This window comes from Acomys russatus, chromosome 13 (assembly GCF_903995435.1).
Source record: "Acomys russatus chromosome 13, mAcoRus1.1, whole genome shotgun sequence".
In the NCBI taxonomy this organism is placed as follows: domain Eukaryota; kingdom Metazoa; phylum Chordata; class Mammalia; order Rodentia; family Muridae; genus Acomys; species Acomys russatus.
In genome coordinates this window covers 43634690-43658397 of record NC_067149.1, presented here as the reverse complement: position 1 = coordinate 43658397, position 23708 = coordinate 43634690, and the positions used below count along the sequence as shown (strand labels likewise).

At 42.7% G+C, this 23708-nt stretch overlaps 1 protein-coding gene across 2 annotated transcripts in view; it reads right to left on the bottom strand.

The window, feature by feature from the left end:
- Washc2c (WASH complex subunit 2C) overlaps positions 1–23708 on the bottom strand; it is a 51023-nt gene that overhangs the window by 11071 nt on the left and 16244 nt on the right. The window contains exons 10-22 of one of the 2 annotated variants that reach the window (XM_051155148.1): positions 23594–23653; positions 22331–22446; positions 21842–21899; positions 20435–20494; positions 19479–19661; positions 17669–17796; positions 15506–15592; positions 13005–13106; positions 11137–11268; positions 7109–7281; positions 4349–4451; positions 2790–2942; positions 836–1018 (exon numbers count right to left, since the gene is read on the bottom strand). In XM_051155148.1, the coding sequence (XP_051011105.1) occupies positions 836–1018; positions 2790–2942; positions 4349–4451; positions 7109–7281; positions 11137–11268; positions 13005–13106; positions 15506–15592; positions 17669–17796; positions 19479–19661; positions 20435–20494; positions 21842–21899; positions 22331–22446; positions 23594–23653 (1538 nt within the window). The remainder of the gene's footprint in view (positions 1–835; positions 1019–2789; positions 2943–4348; positions 4452–7108; positions 7282–11136; positions 11269–13004; positions 13107–15505; positions 15593–17668; positions 17797–19478; positions 19662–20434; positions 20495–21841; positions 21900–22330; positions 22447–23593; positions 23654–23708) is intronic. The other variant, XM_051155147.1, reaches the window with a different exon arrangement.

Sequence of the window (23708 nt, the reverse complement as noted above, 5' to 3'; positions counted from 1 at the left end):
TCGCCTCCAAGAATGTGAAGGTTAGAAAGACCCTGCTGCAGAGACATCACATACTACAGACACGGGCTTGGAAGAACTTAGCTAGAACTGGCCTGGAAGCCTCCTTCCCTCATGACTGCCTCTCATACTACTGGAAGGGGCTATGCAAGCTGCCGAGGGAGAGAGTAAATCAGTAGTCCTAACTAGCTGTAAAGCCTACAAACCATAACAACGATAGCCCAGCAAGACCTCCCTAATGGTGTAACAGTAGCACTTTTATTCTGGCTGTAACCAACAGCTATCGAACTGAACTGAAGGCCCACTCAATATGGGGAAAGGTGTGTCTGGCCCTGTACACCTAGCCCAATACCTATGGCTAGAGAGACCACAGGTCCTAGAGGAGAAGCTACCACTGACATTTACCCAAACTCAAACAATTTTAAACTATATTCTAAATATTTACTCTTACACCCACAGATGAGTGTAGCTCTCACTTCTAATCAAAGAAGCATCTTTGTGCAGTGAGACCATCACACAGATCCAAGACCAATGGCAGATGAGCAAGCACAAGAAAACCCATATGGCCTTCAAAACTAACACAGTTTTTCATACAGACCTTTAGAGAAAAGGCTTGCTGATAGCTGATAAATATGAAAGACCCTTCTACCACTAGTATTTCTAAAACTGAAAGCTACCATAACTGAAATACACACACCTGCCATAACTCTGCTTTTCTACTGCTTACTCTTATAAATAGACAAGTTTCTCGAGCAACAAGGTCTGTACACCTCAGAAGACGCAAGAAGCAATTCTTTATCTCTTGTAGGCACTTAAACACTTACTGCTCTGTGCTCACCTTCTCCAGTCCATCCTGTGGCGCATACGTGTTGCTCTGATCTTCCACTTTATCCTCGTCCTCATCAAACAAACTAAGGACAGTTTTGGTTCTGCCCTTGGTTCCTTTGTCCAACGGAGATGAAGAAGAAAATAAATCAGAAGGCTCAACTTCTTCCTGATGAGAAGCAGTCGAAAGTCCTTCCTACAAACAGAAATAAGAAAATAACTAGAAATTAAAATCCTACCGTGGGCCATCACAAGTTCATCATTAATTCAGTAACTGCCACATTAACATGACTCAATGCAACACAGCTTATCACATAGACCACCCTGTGATGAACTATTACAGTCATCAAGAGGCTTGTACAGGCAATCACAGTTAAAGATAATTTTTCCAATCCTGTTAAGTCAGAGGCCCCTCTTCCTCTTACAAAATGAGAGGGTGGTTATAACCCTGATGTACATAGGTTGCTTATTTACTAGAAAGGATTTCTAAATTATAATGTATTTTTAATACATAAGACCCAGAAGGATTTTTTGTTTGTTTTTTTGTTTTTTGTTTTTGTTTTTGTTTTTGAGACATTGTTTCTCTATGAAGCCTTGGCTGTTCTGGACTCACTTTGTAGACCAAGCTGGCCTTGACCTCACAGAGATCCTCCTGCCTCTGCCTCCATGAATGCTGGGATTAAAGGCATGAGCCACCACACCTGACTTCCTAGAGGGAAATTTAACCACCAAAACTTGCATACTTAAAAATTTACATTTTTCATGCACACACAATTTCTAACTTAACACTAAAAATGCAACATTAATCCATTCAATAGTATCAGATACTACTAGTCAAAACAATTACTATTATTATAGGTATCTCTAAGAAAGAAAAATGGTTTTCAGTTTAACACCCCTTTAACTGTAGAGTGCATCCCAACCTTCAGAGTGGAAAAGCATTAGAGAAGTGATAATACAGGAAGTAGTACCTACTATGTGAAAGACAATATGCCAAGTGCTTATGGGTAAAAAAGGAAGCAAATACACCTAATCCTCCAGGAGTGCACACCTGACTGAGGGACAGGGCAGTCTGAGTCAAGGGTAGAAAGGGCTGTGACAAAGTAATTCAGGGCCACATGCAGCCACTAGGAGAAGATCAGAGGGACTCGGGTACACGTGAGTCTCGCTGTAGCTATAAGGGCCGTCTGTGGCAAAAGTAAATAAAATGTTCTTCACACAGGCCCTGGCAAAACTAAGCCTGAGCAGCTGGATCTACAGAGTACAAAGAGCTAGGAAACAAGTTACGCTGAATAGACAGAGAGCAACTGCTGACAGTAATCCCTGTCACAGGCAGCAGCATAGCTGAAGGCTCCCAAAAAGACACAAACACCCAGCAGAACAGAAAGTTAATGTTTAGAGAAAAACCAGTTCACTTTGCTCACATTTAGTCGACATCAACAGAAGTAAAAGAATGGCAACCTAACCTCATGACAGTGACTCTGAGCTCAGAGGTGAGGATGACAGAACCAAACCAGGAACTTCTGTGAGAAGCAAATAAGAAACTGTACAGAGCAAGTCAACATGAAAAGTGATACGAGGAAGACTACTCTGCAGAAGACCAAGTGTTCTGTGGTCCCACCTGACACTCAAGTAAACAGGAGATTTTCATTTCACTGTGTACAGGAATTCAGCTATAAAATAAATCTGGACGAGGATTCCCCAAACAGCAGGTGCACAGGCTATTTTCTTACCATACTCAGTGTTTCCCAGCCTTTCTACAAAAACATTTATTTATACAAAAAAAACCTCTAGGTGTTGGAAAATGTAGAAAAGTATATATATTACAAACGGATCAGAAAACCAAAGATACAGCTTACCTTCTTGGCCACTTTGGCCACGTCAGCAGTCCCCGCTTCTCGGGACACTTTGGCCACGTCAGCAGTCCCCGCTTCTCGGGACACTTTGGCCACGTCAGCAGTCCCCGCTTCTCGGGACACTTTGGCCATGTCAGCAGTCACTGCTTCTCGAGACACTTTGGCATTATCAACCTTCTCATCCACAGGTTTCACAGCCAATGGAACCTCATTTTCCTCCTCATCACTAAACAACGATGGCACTTTGGGGATGCTCTCCTTTGTCTAACAAGAGAAGAAAAGATGGCATTCACAATGACTCAAAACATGCCTGAACAGCATGGCAATGTATAAAGCCAGCCAAAACCAGTCCTTTCAGGAATGAGCGAAGTAGAGTGAAGGAAGGGCAGATAGGATGGTAACAGTGGCCTCATGATCGACATAACAGGATTCCTTCCGACTTGTGATCATAGCACCTGACACCTTGTTGGATACTGCCACCAGGACACTAACAAGTCTCCTCTTCTCCCTCACCTATAAGGCAACACTCAGTGGCTGCCACTCCAAAGCTGTGCTCGTCGCTAAGCCACAGCAATGAGCAGCCCACTGTGCCCTTCTCCTTGTCTGCAGCTTCTCTTGGCTTGCCATTCCTTAACATAATTCCCGCTCTCACAGGCCACACCCTGGGTTCCTCTGACTACCTCCATGTTTACAGAAAGTCCCAGATGCAAATGTCACCAAGGTCCTTCTGCTCTCTTCAGGTGCTTCTTTGAATAAACATAGTATTTCTCTCTTCACCTGGTCCTTTCTTTACCTCACTCCTCATCTACTTGTTCATTTGTCTAAAAGCATCACGCACTATATGATCAAGCACAGTGTTTCTTCACACAGAGTGATAGCTCCAGTTTGCAAGGGCTTCAGCTCAGCTCATCAATCCCTACTTTGGAAGGCAGGGGATTAGAGTAAGAAAGGGAGGTTTTACAACCAGACTGGAACTGCCCACAGCCTACAGGCTATGAGAAAGCAATGCCTAACCACATAGGAAAGGCTGATATGGGAAACTAGGAAAGCACAACACTATAACTGAAAACATACAAAAGAAAATTAGGGTAAGAGAATTTATAGTTATCACCAGGAAGAAATCCTTAGAGTGCAAAACTGATTCAACTTGAAATCAAAGACGATGGAAGTTCACAAGGATGCAGAAGACAACAGGCAATACACGATTAAAGAAAACAAAGCAAACACATTGACTCTGAGGACGGAGAGATGAAGCATGCCCAAGGGCCTGCTGTGGAGGGCTTGCACCTGCTAGCAGTGCTGTTCGGGGAGGTTCTGGCAACTTTAGGACAGAGGGCATTACTTTAGGTCATAGGACACCACTGGGGAATGTCCTTGAGAGCTACATCTTGCCTTCCTATGTACCTTGTCCCTCTAGCAGCCTCCTGTCCACCATGAACTGAGTTGCCTCTATTTACCTGTTGTTCTGCCTTGGCACAGGTCCAGAACCACCAAACCAAGGACTAAGGACTGACCCTGAAAACACGAGCCAAAATGAGATTTTCCTCCTTTATGCTAAATGTTTTGTCACAGCAACGCCAAGGATGGGTTTTCAGATCTGACAAGATAACAGCATCTCTACTCATTAGCACAGTCTTACAGGCATTTTCTGGGTCTAAGAAAATGAATACCATTGCTGCAGGAGGAGCAGACTCAGGAGGAAGGCCAAACAGAGAGCTTCCACTATCAGCATCCTCTTCAAAGAGAAGTGAGGTTCTCTGTGTCTTCTTTTGGCTAAATAAACAAACAGAAGATCAACTTCAGGAAAAATACAATTTAAAAACAAAAGCACTGGGGGCTGGAGATATGGCTCAGTGGTTAAGAGCACTGTCTGACCTTCCAAAGGACCCGTGTTCAATTCCCAGCACCCAAATGGCAGCTTACAAGTATCTGTGATTCCAGTTCCAAGGGATCTGACACCCTTATATCAATGCACATAAAATAAAATAAAAAACAAAACAAAAAATCAAAAGCACTGTTCTTTTTTTGCTACATCCACAGTAACTACTCCCACCATTTTTTGATTTTGTACAGCTTGAAGTTGGTGATTTGAAAAGCCTTTGGATAGAGGCAATCTGATCTTACAGGCAGCAGCCTCTGCCTGTCACTCTAATGTAGAAGAGCCCAGACCTGCTCATGAAGCCTTGTCAGTCACTTTCCACATGAAGAAGCTTACATCTGAAAGGCACACTGCACTCCTGGATGTCACAATTGCCACCTCCTTGAGCAAAGAATGAACGAAGAGTACCTATGGCTACTCTCAGCATGGCCAGGAAGGCAGCTGAGAGACCACAGAGCCAGAGTCAGCTTTTGTGATGTAACCACCTTTTCCACTTTCTACTTCTTTAATTCAGAGAAGCTTTAATGGGATATAATTTACACAATAAAATCATCCCCTTTAAAATACACATCTCAAGAATCTTTAGCATTTGAGATCTGAACTCTATCACCACAGTCTAACATTTTTATCACATCAAAAAGAAACTCATGCCCACTAGCAATTAACTCCCCATTCCCTTTTCCCCTTAACCCTTGGCAACCACCAACCTCCTCCCTCTCTCTGGATTGATAGGCTCTGGACATAAATAGAATCATTCATTCTGTGATCATATGTGACTGACTCCTTCACTTAATATATTTTCTAGGCTAATTCATACCTTATCAGATATCAGCATTTTATCCGTATTTATTCAGCAATATTGTGACTATCCACAATATTTTGTTTATCTATTCATCACCTGATAGACACTTAGGTCCTTTCTGGGTATTTATGGATTAATACTACAATGGACATTTTTGCATAAGTTTTATCTGTGCATGGTTCCATCTGTCTTAGTTTTATACCAAAGAATTAAATTACTGCATCACATGGTAACTCAGGCTTAACATCCTGAAGGAACACCAAAACCATTTTCCAGAGTGACTACACCATTTTATATCGATCCACACCTTTACTTACACTCATCTGTACGAGAGCTTTTTGAGATCTGATCATATCTATTAATTACTTCCTACACACAACATTTTATAGACATCTTCAAGAGCAGTGGAAGGTATAAAGAATCTAAGACAGCAAGCATTACTGGAAGCCAAGAATGGTGTGCTGGTACCAAGACCTACAGATGAGATATGTCTCAGGTCATCAGGCTCATGGCAATGTGTGTAGTAGGGCACGCATGTACAGAGAATGCTCAACCACAGCGGAGCTACAGAGGGGCAGGGAAGGCAGAGCCACACCCATGCTCCAGTTCCTCTCTTATGTCTGGATTACAGGAGGCTCTTAACACAGAGAACTCACAGGACTCCTGACAGCAGCTGTCAGAAAAGAAAGAAGAGTATCCCAGGAAAAAAATAATAAAAATGAGAGAAGGAAGATGGGTGTGGTAGCACACACTTGTGATCCCAGCACTCGGGGAGGCAGGGGCAGGCAAATCTCTGAATTCCAGGCCATCCTAGTCTACACAAAGCAAATCCAGGACAGCCAAGGCTACACAGAGAACCCCTATCTCAAAAAACCCAAAGAGAGAGGCAGAGGGATAGATGGAGGGAGGGGGAGAAGAGGTAGAGGGAGAGATAGGGAGAGAGGGAAGAGAAGGAAAGAGGGAGGGAGGGGGGAGGAGGGAGGGAGGGAGGGAGGGAGGGAGGGAGGGAGGGAGGCAGAGAAAATGAACGTGAAGTGTTTCCCTGCACTGTGATGAATGCTGCCAGGCACTAGCTATAGCATGAGGCATTTCAATTATGAGTGCATGATTATCTCAACAGACCAATAAAAGATGATAAATCTGAGGCCTAGAGAAATTAGGAAACTTGACCAAAGTTATTCCTATAGGAACTGTAGAGCCAGAATTTAAAACCATATTAGGATTTCAGACATTCTAATCCATTTATGAAAGCTACCACCTAATTCACATTATTTCCACATTCAATGGACTACCGCCTTTCTGCCACCATTCAACTGAGCTGTGAAGTAATCATTTACAACTTGCCAGAAGAAAAAGGTTGAATGAGGGAGTTATCAGAATACACAGCCATGCAGACAGCGCCCATGTCACTCTCCATAAACCACCAGCTTCAGCTCAGGCAATCACCTGGACCAGAAGGCAGGTCAGTAACTGCTGGCAATCTACTCCTAATATTATGGTATGTTTTCAACTTTCAGGATTTCTATCAAAATAACAGACTTTTAAGTAACTTTCTGTAGGGTATCCTTAAGGGAATAGGGAGACCAAAGAGAAAAAAACTGTTTCAAAGTTAATAAAATGTCAGAGTGAAAAATTCAAGGCAAACTTCCCCAAGGCCCCGTCTGTGTGTGTGACAATGAGGCATCAACCACCAGCAGCAGAAACACGTCTCATACACAAAACCTTTCCCTCTAGTTGTCAAGATCTCACCTCTCCTTGGCAATAGCAAACAGATCAACTTCATCATCGTCCTCTTCAAACAGGTTGGTCTTCTTCACAGCTTTCGTGTCTTGGCCTTGGGTGGTCCCTGAGTCCCACAGTTCTCCTTTGGACTTACTGTCAGGTGCTAACTTGGTACGTGAATCAGCAATATTCCACTGGTCCTTAAAACACAAACCACGCATTAAAAATCCAGAGAGCAGTGCTGGCAAAATGGCCAGGTGGAAAAAAGCATTCACTACATAAGCATGAGGGCCTGAGTTCCAATCCCCAGATCCCATATTTAAAAGACCGAGATACGGCCACAGATGCCAGTGTCCTCAGCATTGGGGTCAGAGATAGGTGGATCCCAGCAGCACCCTCAGCCTAGCCAAACCTCATACAGACATGAGCAAGCCCACCCTTCCACTCACCACACTTGCTCATATGTACATGTGTGCTCCTGCTCACGCTCTCTCTCTCTCTCTCTCTCTCTCTCTCTCTCACACACACACACATACACACACACGCACACACACACATACACACAGACGGAGCTGGAGCATAGCTTAGTGGTAGAGACGTATATTATCTAGTGGAGAACTGGGATATGGAACATGACTAAGTTTATTCTCTGTTAAGTTACAATCTAAGAATCAAACATACTCAGAGAAAAATCACATGTTTGAACAGCTGGGTTCTGGACTACACACACTTTCTCTCTCATGCTTCCTCCAAGTGTGTTCATATTTCTCTCTGCTATGACGCCGCCTCATGTAAGAAGAAAAGAACCTGTCTATTTTTAAAAATCAAAATTAATTATACCAGGTATAAACAGAGAAATGTAAAAAGTAAATTTTACTTTTTAAAGTAAAATCCTAAAGCAAAGGAAGAGGGTCAACAGGACAGAGAAGGGGACAAGACAAAGTCACGGGGAATGATGTGCAAATACATTATGTGTATGTATGAAACTATAATTAATAAAGGCTCGTGGTTGAGAACTGCTCCTCTAAGCAGCCATGTTTAGCAATGGTTACAGAGCTTTAAAAAAATATTCCAGTAAGAAGGCCACACCTACAACTAATACTCTTAAAGTCCCCAAGTGATGCCAGAGGGAGCCAAGCAGCGAATACTAGAACCCTGGTCACCTTTATTCTTTTCTTTTTGCTCACCAGCTCTGGCTAGGATTGTTCTTTTCCTGACACCACTATGATGGGAAGAATTCCACAAAGAAATGATAACAAATGATGCTTTAAAAAAAAAAATGAGGGCTGGGCAGGTGGTAAGAGAGGATAAGAGCGGCTGAACAAGTATGAGGACTTGAGTTCAAATCCCTACACCCACATTAAGAAACGCTGGACACTGCCATGAATGGGCTGGGCTGGAGGGGATGGAGACTTGAGATTACCAGGGTCTGCTGGCCACCAGCCCAGCTCTGGTTCAGTGAAAGACTTTCTCAAAGAACAAGGAAAAAAGCAGGACACCAGGCATCCTCCCCTGGCTGCTGGGAAGGCTCATCTGTATACATGTGCTCATAAACTGCAAATATATATATAATACATATACACACACACACCACACACACACACACACACAACACACAACACTCACATACAACACACACAAACACACACAGCACAGAAACAATATACACATCCACACAACACACATACACACACAAAGTACAGAATAGATAGTCCATAATAAATTTACACATTTGAGCAGAAAACATAAATTAAGTCATTTTAAGTTGCTTTCTTTTTTTATATTTCCTTTTCTAATTTTTTAATTTTTCTTTTAAATATATACATTTATATTATTATACATATATACAGTAAACTGCCTACGGCAAGAACAACCATGAAACAATCAGGAACTATGTTACATTCATAGTGTTTTGGCTATTTGTATTTGGCAACCTTGAAGAAAACATCTTTCCTATCTTGGTGCATCTAAAATTCTGATTAAGCTGCTTTCTATAAAAACTATTTAATTACAATTTGTCTATAACCCAGTGCCCTCCTAATATCCCTATGATAAAAGAGCAAACATTACACAGGAAAATGTTTTTGTTGTTTGTTTTTGGTTTTGGTTTTGGTTTTTGGTTTTTCAGGACAGGGTCTCTCTGTTAGCCTTGGCTGTCCTAGACTTGTTTTGTAGACCAGGCTGGCCTCAAACTCACAGAGATCAGTCTGCCTCTGCCTCCCAAGTGCTGGAATTAAAGATGTGTGCTACCACACCCAGCTAGGAACGTTATTTTTAACAGCTTAAATTTCTTTCTTTCTTTTGAGAAAGGGTTCCAAGTAGGCCAGGCTGGCCTTAAGTTACTATGTAACCGGGGATAACTTTGAATTTCAGGTCCTCCTGCCTGCTCCTCTCAAGTACCAGGAATACAGACAGAGCCTGGGACTAAGCACACTAGGTGTGTTGGCTTATTTCATGACAACCTGACACATGCTAGAGTCCTTTTCAAAAAAGGAACATCAATTGAGAAAATACCCCTAGCAGGTCAGCCAATGGGGCATTTTCTTGATTAATAATTGGCACGGGAGGCCACAGCTCACTGTAGGCGGTGCCATCCCTCGGCTGGTGGTCCTGGGTTCTATAAGAAAGCAGGCTGAGCGAACCATGAGGAACAAGCTAGTCCAATGCCCTCCTCCATGGCCTCTGCCTCAGCTCTTGCCTCCAGGTTCCTACATTGAATCCCTGCCCTGTCTTCCCACAGTGATGGACTGTTACATGAAATGGTGAGCTAAAATAAACCCTTTCCTTTCCAGGCTGCTTTTGGTCAGGGTGTCTGATCACAGAAATGGAAGCCCTAAGTGAAGACATTAGGCAAGCACTTTACCAACTGGCGCTGTGCTACAACCCCAGCTCTTGTAACAGCTTTTGATGTTTTAAATTATTTTATTATTTTCCTGTGATGGGCATAGACTCGGGGCCTTGCTCATGCTGAATGTGTGCACCGCTAAGCTGCACCCCCTGTGCCAGGAGACCTTTAATACTCAGGGCACTAAGTTTTATTGTGTTGATTGCTTCTCAGCCTTTAAGATAAGCTATAAATCTGTCTCGTTTGCATTTATGGTCTTCTGCTCAGCTAAGCCTGAATAATGATTAAGCTACTATTAACTTTGCTCTGTATCCCAATTATATATTCACCACCTTATAGAAAAGGAGTTGAATTTACATAGGCCCCTCCTATCAAGTCTACTGTAATTTGAGCTTAACCAAGCAGGCCTTAAGAAGACAATACACAAGTGGATGGGCCCTGAACACATTACCCTCTAAGTATGGCACCTTAGCAATGAAGAAAACAGAGGCGTCAAGTCTCTCTCACCTTCTTGCCCTTTCTCCTAACAGTAGAACAACACAGACCTCTGCTGTGAAGCAGACCAATGCTATCCTCCTGGTTCCTGAAGCAAAGGTGGCCCCACTGCTGAAGACACAGAGCAAAAAAGCAGATCTTGCTAACCCTTTTCAGCTTACCACTGCAGACCAGATTCAATCCCATCATGCTTCTCCCCAACTCTTTGATCTTTGTCATACTTAGCAAAACACACCCACAGGTCCCTTATCACCTAAAATGTACATTAAATGTGAATGCTTTTTCCTTAATATTTTTTATTACAGAGCTTCAGCCATGAACCTTGTGGTGGAAGCCATATTGACTCCATTTTAAAAGTATTAATGTTTAACACATTACATTAACAATCTTTTCTTTAAAAGATACAATCTTGAGCTGGTCGTGGTGGCACACACCTGTTATCCTAGTACTCGGGGAGGCAAAGGCAGAGGCAGGCCAATCTCCGTGAGTTTGAGGCCAGCCTGGTCTACAGAGTGAATCCAGGACAGCAAGGACTATACAGACAAACAAATCTTGTCTTGAGAAACAAAAACAAAAACAAAAAAACAGATGCAATCTTATAAAGACCATCTTTCAGTGACTAAGCTGCAGTGGGGACACAACAGTGAGCACACACGCTCAGGATGGCACTCATTCTTTTTCCTTCCCACCTCACATGTGGCAAACCTTAACCTACCTCCTCATCACTGCTGAACAACAAGGCGGACGCTTTCTTTTGGGGCTGCTCTGAGGGTTTCGGTTTCTCTTGACTCTGAGGCTGTAGAGATGAAGTCTGCTTCTTAGCTGCTGTACTCCCAAAAAGACTGTCCTAAAAGGATAAATGGTAGCAAAGTATAAAGAGGTATCACAACTCATCCAAGTAAGACATGTCAAGCGAGCCTTCTCCTACAAGGTGCAGAGTATAACATGTGCGGGGGAAACAATCACAAAATACCTGAACACCTCAGTCTCTTTGAATCACAAACCCTATCATCCACAAAAGAAAACAAGATGACCATCGAATTTTTTTAATTAAGAAAATGTTTACAACACTCGGGAAGCAGAGGCAGGTGGATCGCTATGAGTTTGAGGCCAGCCTGGTCTACAAATCGAGTCACAGAGAGACCCTATCTCAAAAAAAAAAAGAAAGAAAGAAAGAAAGAAAGAAAGAAACGGTTTAAATATTATTGTGTATGCATGTTTAATGTGTACACAGGGGTATGTGAATGAGGTAAAGTGTATGAGTGTATGTGTATAGGTTAGAGGATGACTTCCAGGAGTTACAATAGAACCTGAGCCAGAGCTTGAAAAAACAAAAGCAACAAAAGAAGGTCAAGATTACAGAAACACCCGGAAGTCCCCCTTCCCAGGCAACCTGTGGGCATGAGAGTCTTGGCAGCAGCCAAAAACCATACATCTCTTTCTAAGAATTAGACACTGGATTAATGACTAAACAGAGTTTTCACAGATAAGAAAGTTTATTTACAGTTAATTCATAATAAAGAATACAAAGGTATGGAACTGTTTACTAAATAAAATTCCTGGCACCCTAAGGAAATTCAGTGACATTTATAAATATTCATACATTCAAGTACTCTGAAAGTATTTACTATGTAGCGAGTATGGTGGTGTGTGCCTGTGATCATAGGATTCATGAAGCCAAGGGAGGAAGAATATAACTTTGAAGCCAGCCTAGGCTACATGGTGAGTCACAGGGCAGACTGGACCACCCATGAGATCCTGCTACCATTCCCAATGCCACTAGAAATTCTATCATATAGCCACTTTCAATAAGGTAATTGAGCAAAACCATTAGAAGGCCCAAGTTTGGTTTATGATGCAAATGGTTTATATACTATAGCAGTGGACAGTTCTGAGCCAAAAACCAATGGAGGTCTTTAAGTCAAGCCTAGTAAGGTAGAAAAAGACTACAAGAATAACATGCTAGCGTCCAGTGAGATGCTAGTGACAATATCATTTACCATGCCCTTAAACCCCGTACCAACCACTGTGCAAAGATGTGGCATTTGTTTTGTTGGCTACAATCAACCTAGTGACCTTTAACCCATAGAAGATGGAGGGGTGCTAAGGTATCCGCAGTAATGGAGCTGAGTAAAGAACCAGAGCTACATGACCAACCACAGCACAATACTACATAAAAGTTTGAATTTGGGTCCTTTTTCCTCTTACTTTTCTTTGCCATCCCACTCTCTATAACCAGAGTGAGAAAAAAATGTAAGCCAAACATGGCTGCTTCCTCTCCTACTGCCACTTTAGCCAAGATATTCTTATAGATCATATGTATAAGAGCTCCACCCTCTCCGAAGAGTATTAAAAATGAAACCTATTTGGCTTTCCCCAATAATTGAGTCAAGATTTTAATGTCCTAATTGTATTACTGGGAAAACTTGGGGTCACCAAGTGACCAGACACCAGTAACCAGAAGCTTCTCCATCCATCATTCTTTTCTACTGTATGCCACGCTGCTATAACCCATCAGGAAAAAAAACAAAACACTTCTACTGGTCTAGGTGAATTATCTGGTGCTGCAATAACAATACGTACCTCTTCATCTTCATCACCAAAAAGAGAGACTGATGTGGGGGGATGGCTGGGCAGAAGTGATGCACTTTTTGGCTTACTTGAATTTTGAGAAGAAAACAAATCCTGTTGAATCAAAATCAAAGCTGCTGGTCAGCCACACCTATCCGCTTTAATATCTGGCCAGCACAAAACACTAGACTAGACTATAACGGCTTTGTGTGACTAGATTTGGGACCTCACCATCTGCCCTTGGTGTGTGTGGGACAAAGAGAAAAGGAAAGATATTTCAGGTAGTCTCTTTGTAGCCTGAGGGCAACCATATTCCCACCTGAAGGATGGAAGGCAGGATGACATTTCCCAGTAAGCCCTGCCATGCAAACAAAAGGCCTTCTTTGTCGGAAGTAGTAACAAGAATACAAATTCTACCATAAAATAGGCTAGATTTGCAAAATGCTAGGCCTATGGGTAACTCTATTGTTAACATCTTTCTCCCCAGAGAGTATTTTACATCTTTTAAATAAATACAAAGTAAATTCCCATAAAGGCTGTGCTTAGCAGCTAACGAAGTACTAGGGTATGTGCCTGAAAGTGCCGACTTTTCTACCTGAACTGTAACTATGAAATGTTGCAAAGGATCTGGGGAGCTCTGAAGGTGTCCTCAGATTCTGATGGACGTCAGCTCAGGCCACAAGGAGCACTCTGCAACCTGACCATCATGAACTAGAAACATCAACCAGGACAGCCTGTCCCCTGGGCAGAGCAAATTAGTATAAGAGCCAGATAATTAAACAGGACAAGAACATTTTCCATGACCTCTTTGGACACTACTTTTTATTATATAATCAGCATCTACCACTCATCAGATACAAAGCTAATGAGTTCACTGACCTAAAGAGAATTCTTAGCACACTGGTTTACACCTGGGTCCATAGTCCCAATGGTTTGTTTACAAAGAGGCTCCAGTGTCCCACGTCCTTCCTGCATTTTACACACTGACAAATGGGCTGGCTGTCTTAAGAATATCAATGTAATTCAACCAAAGAACAAAAAACACTTTCTACATTGCAATTTCGGACCTTCCTTGGTGGCAACAGGGAGGGAAAAACACACACACACACACACACACACACACACACACACACACACACACTTCTATTACCTCAAAGATGCCCCCAAAATTTTTTTTAGTAAAACAAGTTTCCTGCCCACATTTGAGACAGAATAGCACAAAGGATCATTCCTTCCAGTTCAATATTTTATGTGCTAGGTTGCCTTACGTCACTTCTCTTTGCCTAACAATTCTAACTGTTCAATAAAAACCATTTACTCTATGATGGTGTACACGAGGCAAAGTCTTGGGTAATGTCTTTAAAACAAGCCTCCAGTTTAGTAAACCCTATCATCAAGAACTGAAGTTGGGGCACTGACATGACAGTTCCCCATGACAAAGTGCTGGCCTAGCATACATGTCCAATCCCCACTCAGTCTCTGGCCCCTTGCCCCCCACATTCAATGAAATCTGTACCCTATCCCTATCCCTATCCCTATCCCATCAACACATGGAGAAGGAGCAGCACTAACTTGTGCAATGGCTAATCTGGGTCCTCATTTGACACACCAAGGAAGACAGGCCCTCAATTGAGTAACTGCCTTCATCAGACTAGACTGTGGGGTGTTTTCTTGATGCTAATTCATGTAGGATGACCCAATCCACTGTGGGCAGGGCCCTCTCTGGGCAGGTGGGCCTGGGTTGGGTAGAAAGCTGGCTGAGCACAAGCAGGCGAGTAAGCCAGTGAAGAACATTTCTCCTTGGTCTCTGCTCCAGTTTCCTACTCAAGTTCCCGCCTTGGCTTCCCTCAATGACGGATAGCCTGTAACATGAAATAAACCCTCTCCTCCCCAAGTTTTGATCAGTGTTTTGTCATAGCCACAGAAAAACTAGCTAGGAAAACTCCCAAGACTGGGATTTAAAAAGGCATCATAGTCTCTGCCTGATCCTCTCAGGAGCAGACATAGGCCCCACTTCCTCCAGCAACCATGCTTACAGGCCCAGAACACAGGGACGGGAGCCCAAGCTGCCTGAGGCTTTCCACCCACAGCCTGTGCTGAATATGTATCACAATAGGAACAAAGTCACTTAAATGTCACACTGCCACTAAGGGAAGCAGCAGGCTGATTTTTTTCCCCTCAGATATGTATCTTATCACAATTGTGAGCCAACAGTCTTAAATGTAAGCCTGTTGAAGGAAATGCAAGGGATTCAAACTCAGAAGTCAAAGGTACTGTGTACCTATTGTTTTCTGAAGATCACAGACTTTCAAGAAAATACAGGGAGGGCCTTGTATATGCTAGCCATGCATTTTATACCATTGAATTATATATATCCTCAGCCCAAGATATCATTTTCAAAATAAGAACTGAACTATTTAATAAAGTCATAAATCTCTGCAGACAGACTAATCAGAAAGCTACTGGCATGCATCTACAGATGAACATCCAGCACTAAGGAAAGAATTCCATACCTCAGAGTCTTCTTCATCTGAAAACAAACCTTTCTGAGTCTTTGTTTCTGACACAAGCTTCAGACTTTTGCTGGAAGGTAAGGTGACCTAATTGGATCCCCACCAAAAAAGGAGGAAAAAGAAAATATACAATTAGCAAGTAAGAGACATGGAAAGAAGTTCACTCACTTGTTCAGAAAATGTGCCCAGCCTCCACTATGAGAAGGCACCAAGCCAAGTACCAAGGGACTACATATGCCTGGGATATTCCTTTATATAAAGTTTATTCAAAGGTTTTGTACAGAAGGACCATGGCAAAGAATTTAACTGGTATAAATTAGGCAACAGAGAAGAAACAGTATCACTAGAAAAAAAGTTTCCCAGATTTGATGAGGTCCCAGAACAGTGGGATGGTGCAAACAAGAAAAAGCACAGGGCACATCTTGTATACACAGGAACATGTACTGTCACACAGGGCACATCACATGTACACAGGAGCACATACTGTCATACAGAGCACATCTCACGTACAGAGGAACATGTACTGTCACACAGGGCACATCTCGTATACACAGGAACATGTACTGTCACACAGAGCACATCTCGTGTACAGAGAAGCATGTACTGTCACACAAGGCACAAAAGTGACAGACAGCAGGGCAAGCTGGTCAAGGGACCAAGATTGTCTAGAATGCTGACATTTTGTTAATTGTGAGGGCAAAACAAGAATGTGACACAATGAGGCATGTGTGATGCTCCCTTCATTGTCATCTTGATTACATCTTGAATTAACTAGAACTCAAGTGGCAGGGCACACCGGTGAGGAACATTTTTTCTAATTAAATCATTTGAAATGGAAAACCTACTTTTAATCAGGATCTTCTGAAGTGGAAAGATACAACTTTAATTCAGACCTTTTGAAGTGATAGGACCCATCTTTAATCTGGGCCTCACCTTCTGCTGGCAGCCTTTATAAAGGACAAGGAAGAAGGAATCTTGCTCTCTCTCCGCTTCCTTGCTCTCGCTCTCACTAGCAACTCCATTCCTTCACTGGCAATAGAGCTGATTTCTTCAGGATTCTAGTATATGTTGAAGACAGGCTGAAACATCCAGCCTGGCAGACTGAACCACTACTGTATTCTTGGACCTTCCATTGAGAGACATCCATTGTTGGACTAGCTGAACCACAACCTAAAAGCTAGTCTCATAAATTCCCATTATAAATAATTAAGTATGTATATACATATATATACATATACACACACACACAAATATACATATATACAAGTGCACACACACACACAGTAAAGAAAGAAAACACCTATATAGGACATCTGTGGGACATGATGTCTCACAGAAAAAAACAGAATACATGTTAGACTATGTATGAAATTATTTTAAATTAGTATTATGTTGGGTACGATTTTATAAAAGAAATATTAGGACAAACTAGAGGCTTGTGAATGCAGACTATCATTAGATTCTTCTATAGAGTTACTGCCAACCCCTGGCCAGTGACAACAGCATTTGGTCGTAACAGTTTTCCAAGCGCTGCCCAATAAAACATGTAGGGTGGTAAAACATCATAATGACTACAAATTACTTGCAAATAGTTCTGAAAACAGAGCTTCAGACACATATTTGGAAAATCCTCACTAATCTCACAAGCCCCCAAAAATCTGATTGGCAGTTATTTGGAGTTTCATGTTGTCTTTCAGGTTTTTAAATATAAGCATGGTTGCTATTCTTGACATCAACTTGGCACACTTGGGAAGCAGGAAACTCAACTGCAGTACTACTTCCATCAGACTGACCTGTGGGCCTGTCTGTCAGGCATTTTCTTGGTTGCTAACTGATGTAAGAAGGCCTGGCCTACTGAGGGTAGTGCCATCTCTGGGCAGGTAGGCCTGGGCTATGTGAGAAAGGTAGTTGAGCAAGCCGGCAAACGCAAGTCAGTAGGTACCATTCTTCCACAGTCTCCCCTTGACTTCTTTCCTTGGCGTCCCTCAGGGATGTTCTGCAATTTGTAAAATTAAACCTTTTCCTCCCCTAAGTTGCTTTGGTCAGTGTTTATTACAGCAACAAAAAGCAAATTGGGACAATAAACATGAAAGAGAAATAACTCTCCATTCCTCTCAGATCCAGATAAATTGCTTCTGTAAGTTGCAAAACGGTTCTACTCACCGTTTTATCTGCCCGTGTTTTGTTTCCATCGGTCTGACTCATAGAAGCTTCTGGCAAAGCTGCTGCTTTTTCATTGAACAGATCTCCTTCCTCATCATCAAAGATAATGGCAGTGGACTTGATTTTGTCTTTAAAAAAAGAAAACCACAGCATAAAATTACACCAAGGTCAAAATCCTACTGAAAAATTCACATACACACACACACACACAAAATCCTACTGAAAAATTCACACACACACACACACAAAATCCTACTGAAAAATTCACACACACACACACACACAAAGGCACAGGCACAATTATTCTCTCCCAAAAATGAATATGAAAAGCATCTTACTTCTTGATCATTTACAGAGAAATACAAAGCAAATGGAACATACTCTTCCTTTAATATTGCTCCTTTTCATTTTCCCTGCAGTTCTGAGGACTGACTAGGGAGGGCTATGTGTCAGTCAAGTCTCTGCCACTGACCTACTCCCTAGTTCTACTGCCTTGGTACTCAGAGAGCAACAGAAGTTCAAATAAAGCAAGACAGACACTAACCATCTGAAAGAACCCATCTTCAAACAGAAGCAGCCTATGCTAAATGCATCCAAGACACGATTAAAAATAAAGATCACTTTAAAGGGCCAAAAGGTCATTACTTCTAGGAATGAAATGTGAAGGTTGACTTCTGTTTTCATTAAAAACCAACTGTACAGAAATAGATGAAAGCAAATGCTAGAATTCCCTTATCTTCACCTGCCCACCCCGACAAGACAGAGAGCTTGGTATACACACTTCTAAATCTCCCAGTACTTCATGAATTAGTGTCAGCTATTCATAAGACTATAAATTTTAAATAATCTGGGAGACATCTCTATTTTCCATTTAATGTAGAGGAAATATTTCCAAGCAAAAAAGTAAATGCCTCCTTCTTTTTACAAGATTTATTGTTTATGTGGTGCATGTGTGCATGCTCACGTATGGGGGGTGTGCGCACCTGTGCATGTACACAGAAGTCAGAAAGTGCCTGGTGTCCTATCACTCTCTACCTAGTCCCTTGAGGTGAAGTCTCTCCCTGAACTTGGTTGGGCTTATGTTTTCTCTCCTGGGCTGGAAGGCAGCAAACCCTAGTGATGCTATCTCTGCCCCTTCCCTGCTACAGGTCCAGGTTTGTAACATGGGTGCTGGAATCAGAACTCTGCTCCCAGAATGTCGTAACTTCTGAGCCGTCCCTCCAGCTGCTCAGTCTTTTCAACAGTTTTACAAAGATACACTAAATGGAAAGAACACAGCTCCCGTGACTCAGGAAAACCAGAGTGGTCCCCTACTTTTTGTTCCCCAAGCATAGCCATGTGTCAGTGAGTAAGACGTAAGAAAGACTTCAATGCAGATTTCAGAGGAAGGAAGAGGAGCGGCAGCAGGCCAAGGATAATCTGAGCTCTCTGGCAGAGAAGAGGAGGTGGGAATTAAGCAGCCAGCATGCACCGCTCTGTTCATGTGACTACCAAGAGCTGCTAGGAGAAGTAGGACTAAATTTCTGTCTGTAATTCGAAAGGCAGAAGCAGAAACTTTGAGAAAAGTATATAGAAGAAGAAATTCAGCTCTCTATAAAGAAGACAACCCTAGTAATTAATTTCCAAAGCAGAAAAGACTGGCCCATTAGGGACCCCAAAGGTTGTGGCACGATCTAAGCGAAGACAAGACAATGAGAGCAACGCTCCGGCAGGCATTCTGGAACCACAAGAGACACTGAATGTGAAGAACCGTGTCCCTTGAAGTTCAATGTTCTTCTCTAAGTTCCAAGAATTAGGCTCAAAATGGTACCAGTCTTGGAAGGCTTGCTACAAGATGGCACAAACAGGTTGTTATCATCATCGTCATTGTCATTATCATCATCATCAAAGAGGCTGGCAGGAGTTGGCAGATGTGGGCTTTTCCCTGGAGTGGGCTGCTCATGTTTCTGGAACTCCTTCAGTGATGGGGCAGACCCAGACACATCAGCATACCCTGTGGATGGAAAGACAGTCAGAGCTGGGAGCTGAAGTGAGCCTCCTGACCCAGCACCACTCATGAGTTAGGTTCATCCACAACGCACCGAGAAAATGAACCCACCCTTGTGTTAGTGCTGCCTGGCCACTCAAGACACTGAACTGATCCTCTCCCTCCTTTCCCCCTTCCTCTAGCTGTTAGTCATATCTGTTCCTCCCCTTCTTCCCTTTCCTTCTTTTCCTCTCCCCTTTCTCCCACACCTGCAGTCCTCTGCAGTGCTGGAGAGGAAACCATGGCTGTGCACACACTAAACAAGTGCTCCACCACTGTGACATCCAGAGCCCCAAAGCCTCTGAACTCAGAGTGTGAGCTCAGATCACCAGTGAGCAAGCTCTAGTTATAAACACCCCAGTGCCTTCTCGGCTCCCTAGTCAGTCCTTATAAAAAGATGACAAGATGAAATTTGTACAGTTCTTAAGAAAGAGCACTGGGGTGATTGCTCAGCAGGTAAGCGCTTGTTCTGGAAACATGGGCACCTCAGTTCAAATGCTCAGAACTCACAAAAAAAACAGGGTATGGCTGGTCCGTGTGCCAGGAACCTCAACGCTGGCACAGCAGTTAGGAGGCTCTCTGGGGCTTACTGGCCACCAGCCTAGTTCCAGGTTCAGCGTGAGACCCAGTCTCAAGGGACTATGGATGGGAGTGCTAGGGCAAGACATTTGCCATCTTCCCTCTGGACACACAGGCACATATGCATACAATATATACACACAAAAAATAAACCTTGTTACCTAAAAGTACAGAAACAGCCCCTGCTGGGATTTTCTTTCCAGGCTTGGGGGATGGAAATTCTAGAATAAGAAAAAAGGGTCAATCATTTCACCAGATTTGCTGGGCATGGTAGGACACACCTGCAATCACAAGACCTGAGCAGCTGAGGCAGGAGAATGATCGTGTATCAAGAACAGCTCAGGGCTACAGGATAAGCACCAGACCAACCAGGACCTCACAGCAAAACTGCCTCAAAAATAACAAGAGCCGTCCCTACCCTGGATCCATAAATTGTGGCACAGGCTCAAATAGGTTTGTTTGTTTCTTTGTTTTAAGGACAATTCTTTCTTTAAAAAAACCCACTTAAAAATGATTGAGTTCTTCTTAACTTTTACTGGTAAAAAAAGCCTTTCTCTTAGGATTAACACAGTCTAGATTATGACTCCCGTGGAAGATGCACTGAGGTTAAGCAGCAGCAAGGAGGATACCTGGGGGAGTCAGCAACAGAGCAAGCAAGGGCTTTTAAATTAGGTCAAAAGCTATCCTTTCCAGCTCACTGAGATGAACTAGTGAAAGGGAACAGCAAAACCCTGAGAAATAGTAGTGAAGAAAATAAACCAAAAGCAGCGAGGAAAACAAGACAAGTAAGCTGACATGAAACTAGACAAGGATGGCCTCAACACAGAACGTATCACGCAGGACGCTGTCATTTAGAACAATATACTCCCACTGTCTAAAAGAACTTTAAATCTAATGGAATAAAAATTATATCCTTTTTTTAGAAGTTCCTATAAAAAAATTCTGATGAATGCCACCTTGAGGAATAATTGATGACCAATGGATATACTCAACACAATGTTCCCTTAAATTAAATGTCACTCTAGTAAAGCTAGTCTCAACAGAGCTAACAAATACTTTCCCTTTTTGACCTTTTTTTTTAATCATCTCTAAAAGGCAAATGCATGATATGGATCTGAAGATGGTACTACTGTCTGTTCCTAAGACAGAAATTGGCAAAGACAAACTCTCTTCAACTGTTTCAAGGCAAAAACAGCTTTGGCTTAACAGAAATAAAGCTTTGGGTGTTCTGTCTTTCTAGAACACATTTGCTGAGTAGGTTTTTGTCAACCTGATATAAGCGTGATTGGTCTAGAAAGAGCAACTCTCAGTTGAGAAACTTCCTCCCCAGACTGGCCTGTAGTAAGTCTGTGCAGCCCACTGGATACAATACCAACCCTTGGCTAGATGGTCCTGGGAGAGAGAAAACAACTATGAGCCTGGAAAACAAGCCAGGATGACAGACTATACGCTGCAAAGATGTCGTGAACCCCGTCCTCCCCAAACTGCTTTTGTTCATGGTGCTTTACCACAGAAACAGAAAGCAAACTAGGACACCATGCAAGGCAAAGCATTCACTCCAAGCCTACCTTCACTAACAGGAGCGTGTGCTCGCCGATCCTGGGAGGGCTCCCTGAAGAGGTCACTCTGGTTGTGATAAAGCATGGGGAAATTTTTAAAATGCAGAGGTAAACAAGCTGCACTTAAAGATTTCTGAAAAGTGTTCTATGCTCTGAGGCTACATGTTTACCGTCCTGCCAAGGAATCAGTCGCAAAGGGCAGACTAGAACAAAATGAACTTAATTTGGGCCTGTCAGGAATTAAATAAAAAGATGGAAGAGAACAACGTATCAGTAACTCAGGTAAATTATCCACTATTGATACCCTCAACACCAGGGACAATAGGACACCATGATATAGAGCATTTCTCACTCTACAGCCCTGATTTCAACATGTCCCCATATATAAACAGAGGAACTAACAGGAAGCTACTGTTCTCAAACAAAAGCATGGACTCTTTCCTTGCACACTCGGTAACACAAATACAAAGAGCTTTGTTTGTTCGTTTTCTCACTCACCTCATCTTCGTCATCAAAAAGTCCCTGCCCTTCACTGAACAGACCACCTCGAGAGCCAAATGGTGAGAAGTCCTCATCGGTCAACTTGGGGGGTGGGAACAAGACATCTTCTTCATCTGTCAGAAAGTAATGTTGTACAGGAGTGTTAGAAGGGTGCAGCCTGCAGTGGTCACACACTGCCTGTGATTCCAGCATTTGGGAGGTTAAGATAAAGGAATCAAAGCTCAAGGACAGGACTGAGGCTAGTTTGGGCTTTATACAAATTCCAAACTAGTTTGAACTATGTAGTAAGACTTTGCCTCAAAAACACAAGAATTGGGGGTTGGGGGAGTCAAAAATCCTGGGGTTGCTGCTATACCCAGTACAATGTTGACATGTACTTTAATGAAGCTATACTTCACAATAAACATTTGAGAGCAGAATGGTGAAGGTGAATTCCTTTTTTTTTTTTTTTTCCAAGTCAGGGTTTCTATGTGTAGCCTTGGCTGTCCTGGACTAACTTTTTAGACCAGGCTGGCCTCGAACTCACAGAGATCCACCAGCTTCAGCCTCCCAAGAGCTGGGACTGAAAGCGTGTGCGCCACCACCTGGCAATAGAGTGATGAATTTCAAACAACCCAGGGAAGTCCCTCAAAGGACCCTCATCCTCAACTGAGCAATGTCTAGAGACAAAAGTAACTGTTTAGGCCAATCTCTTACTTGACTTACTTTGAAGCAAAGATATAGGTAAATTGCCACACACAAAACTTTAGACAAAGGAAAAGCAAACTAAGCAACAATCCTAGCAATGGAGACAATGGCATGGGACAGCTGCTGTCACTACTATATCGAAGAGTCATATACCATCTTCACTAAAGCGTTAGCAATCGATAGTTCCTACACATCTGAGAAACTCTAGAAAGACAGGCAACGCACTTTAGACTAGCAATTTAAATATTCACAAGCCTTACTACACACTAGCCTTTCTTCCATGCTAGCACTCTAGAACATGTTTTCAGATGCTTTAGAAACGTGAGTGGAGACAGGGCGGTGTTGGTGTACACCTTTAATCCCAGCACTTGGGAGGCAGAGGCAGGTGGATCTCCGAGTTCGAGGCCAGCCTCGTCTACAAAGTGAGTTCAGAACAGCCCAGGGTTGTTACACAGAGAAACCATGTCTTGGGAAAAAACAAAAAAGCGAATGGAGATACAACCTACTTGTCAGCACTTGACACTGATACCGTTGTGTTACCTCAAGGTTCCTGATGAGTGATGACGGGCTTACCATCTGCAGGCGTTCTCCTTTCCTTCCTCTCCTTCATTGTCCTCTGAGGTTTTCCATCTGCTGAAGACGGCTTGTGAGAATCTCACAGTTTTAACATTCTTGTTATACAGATACT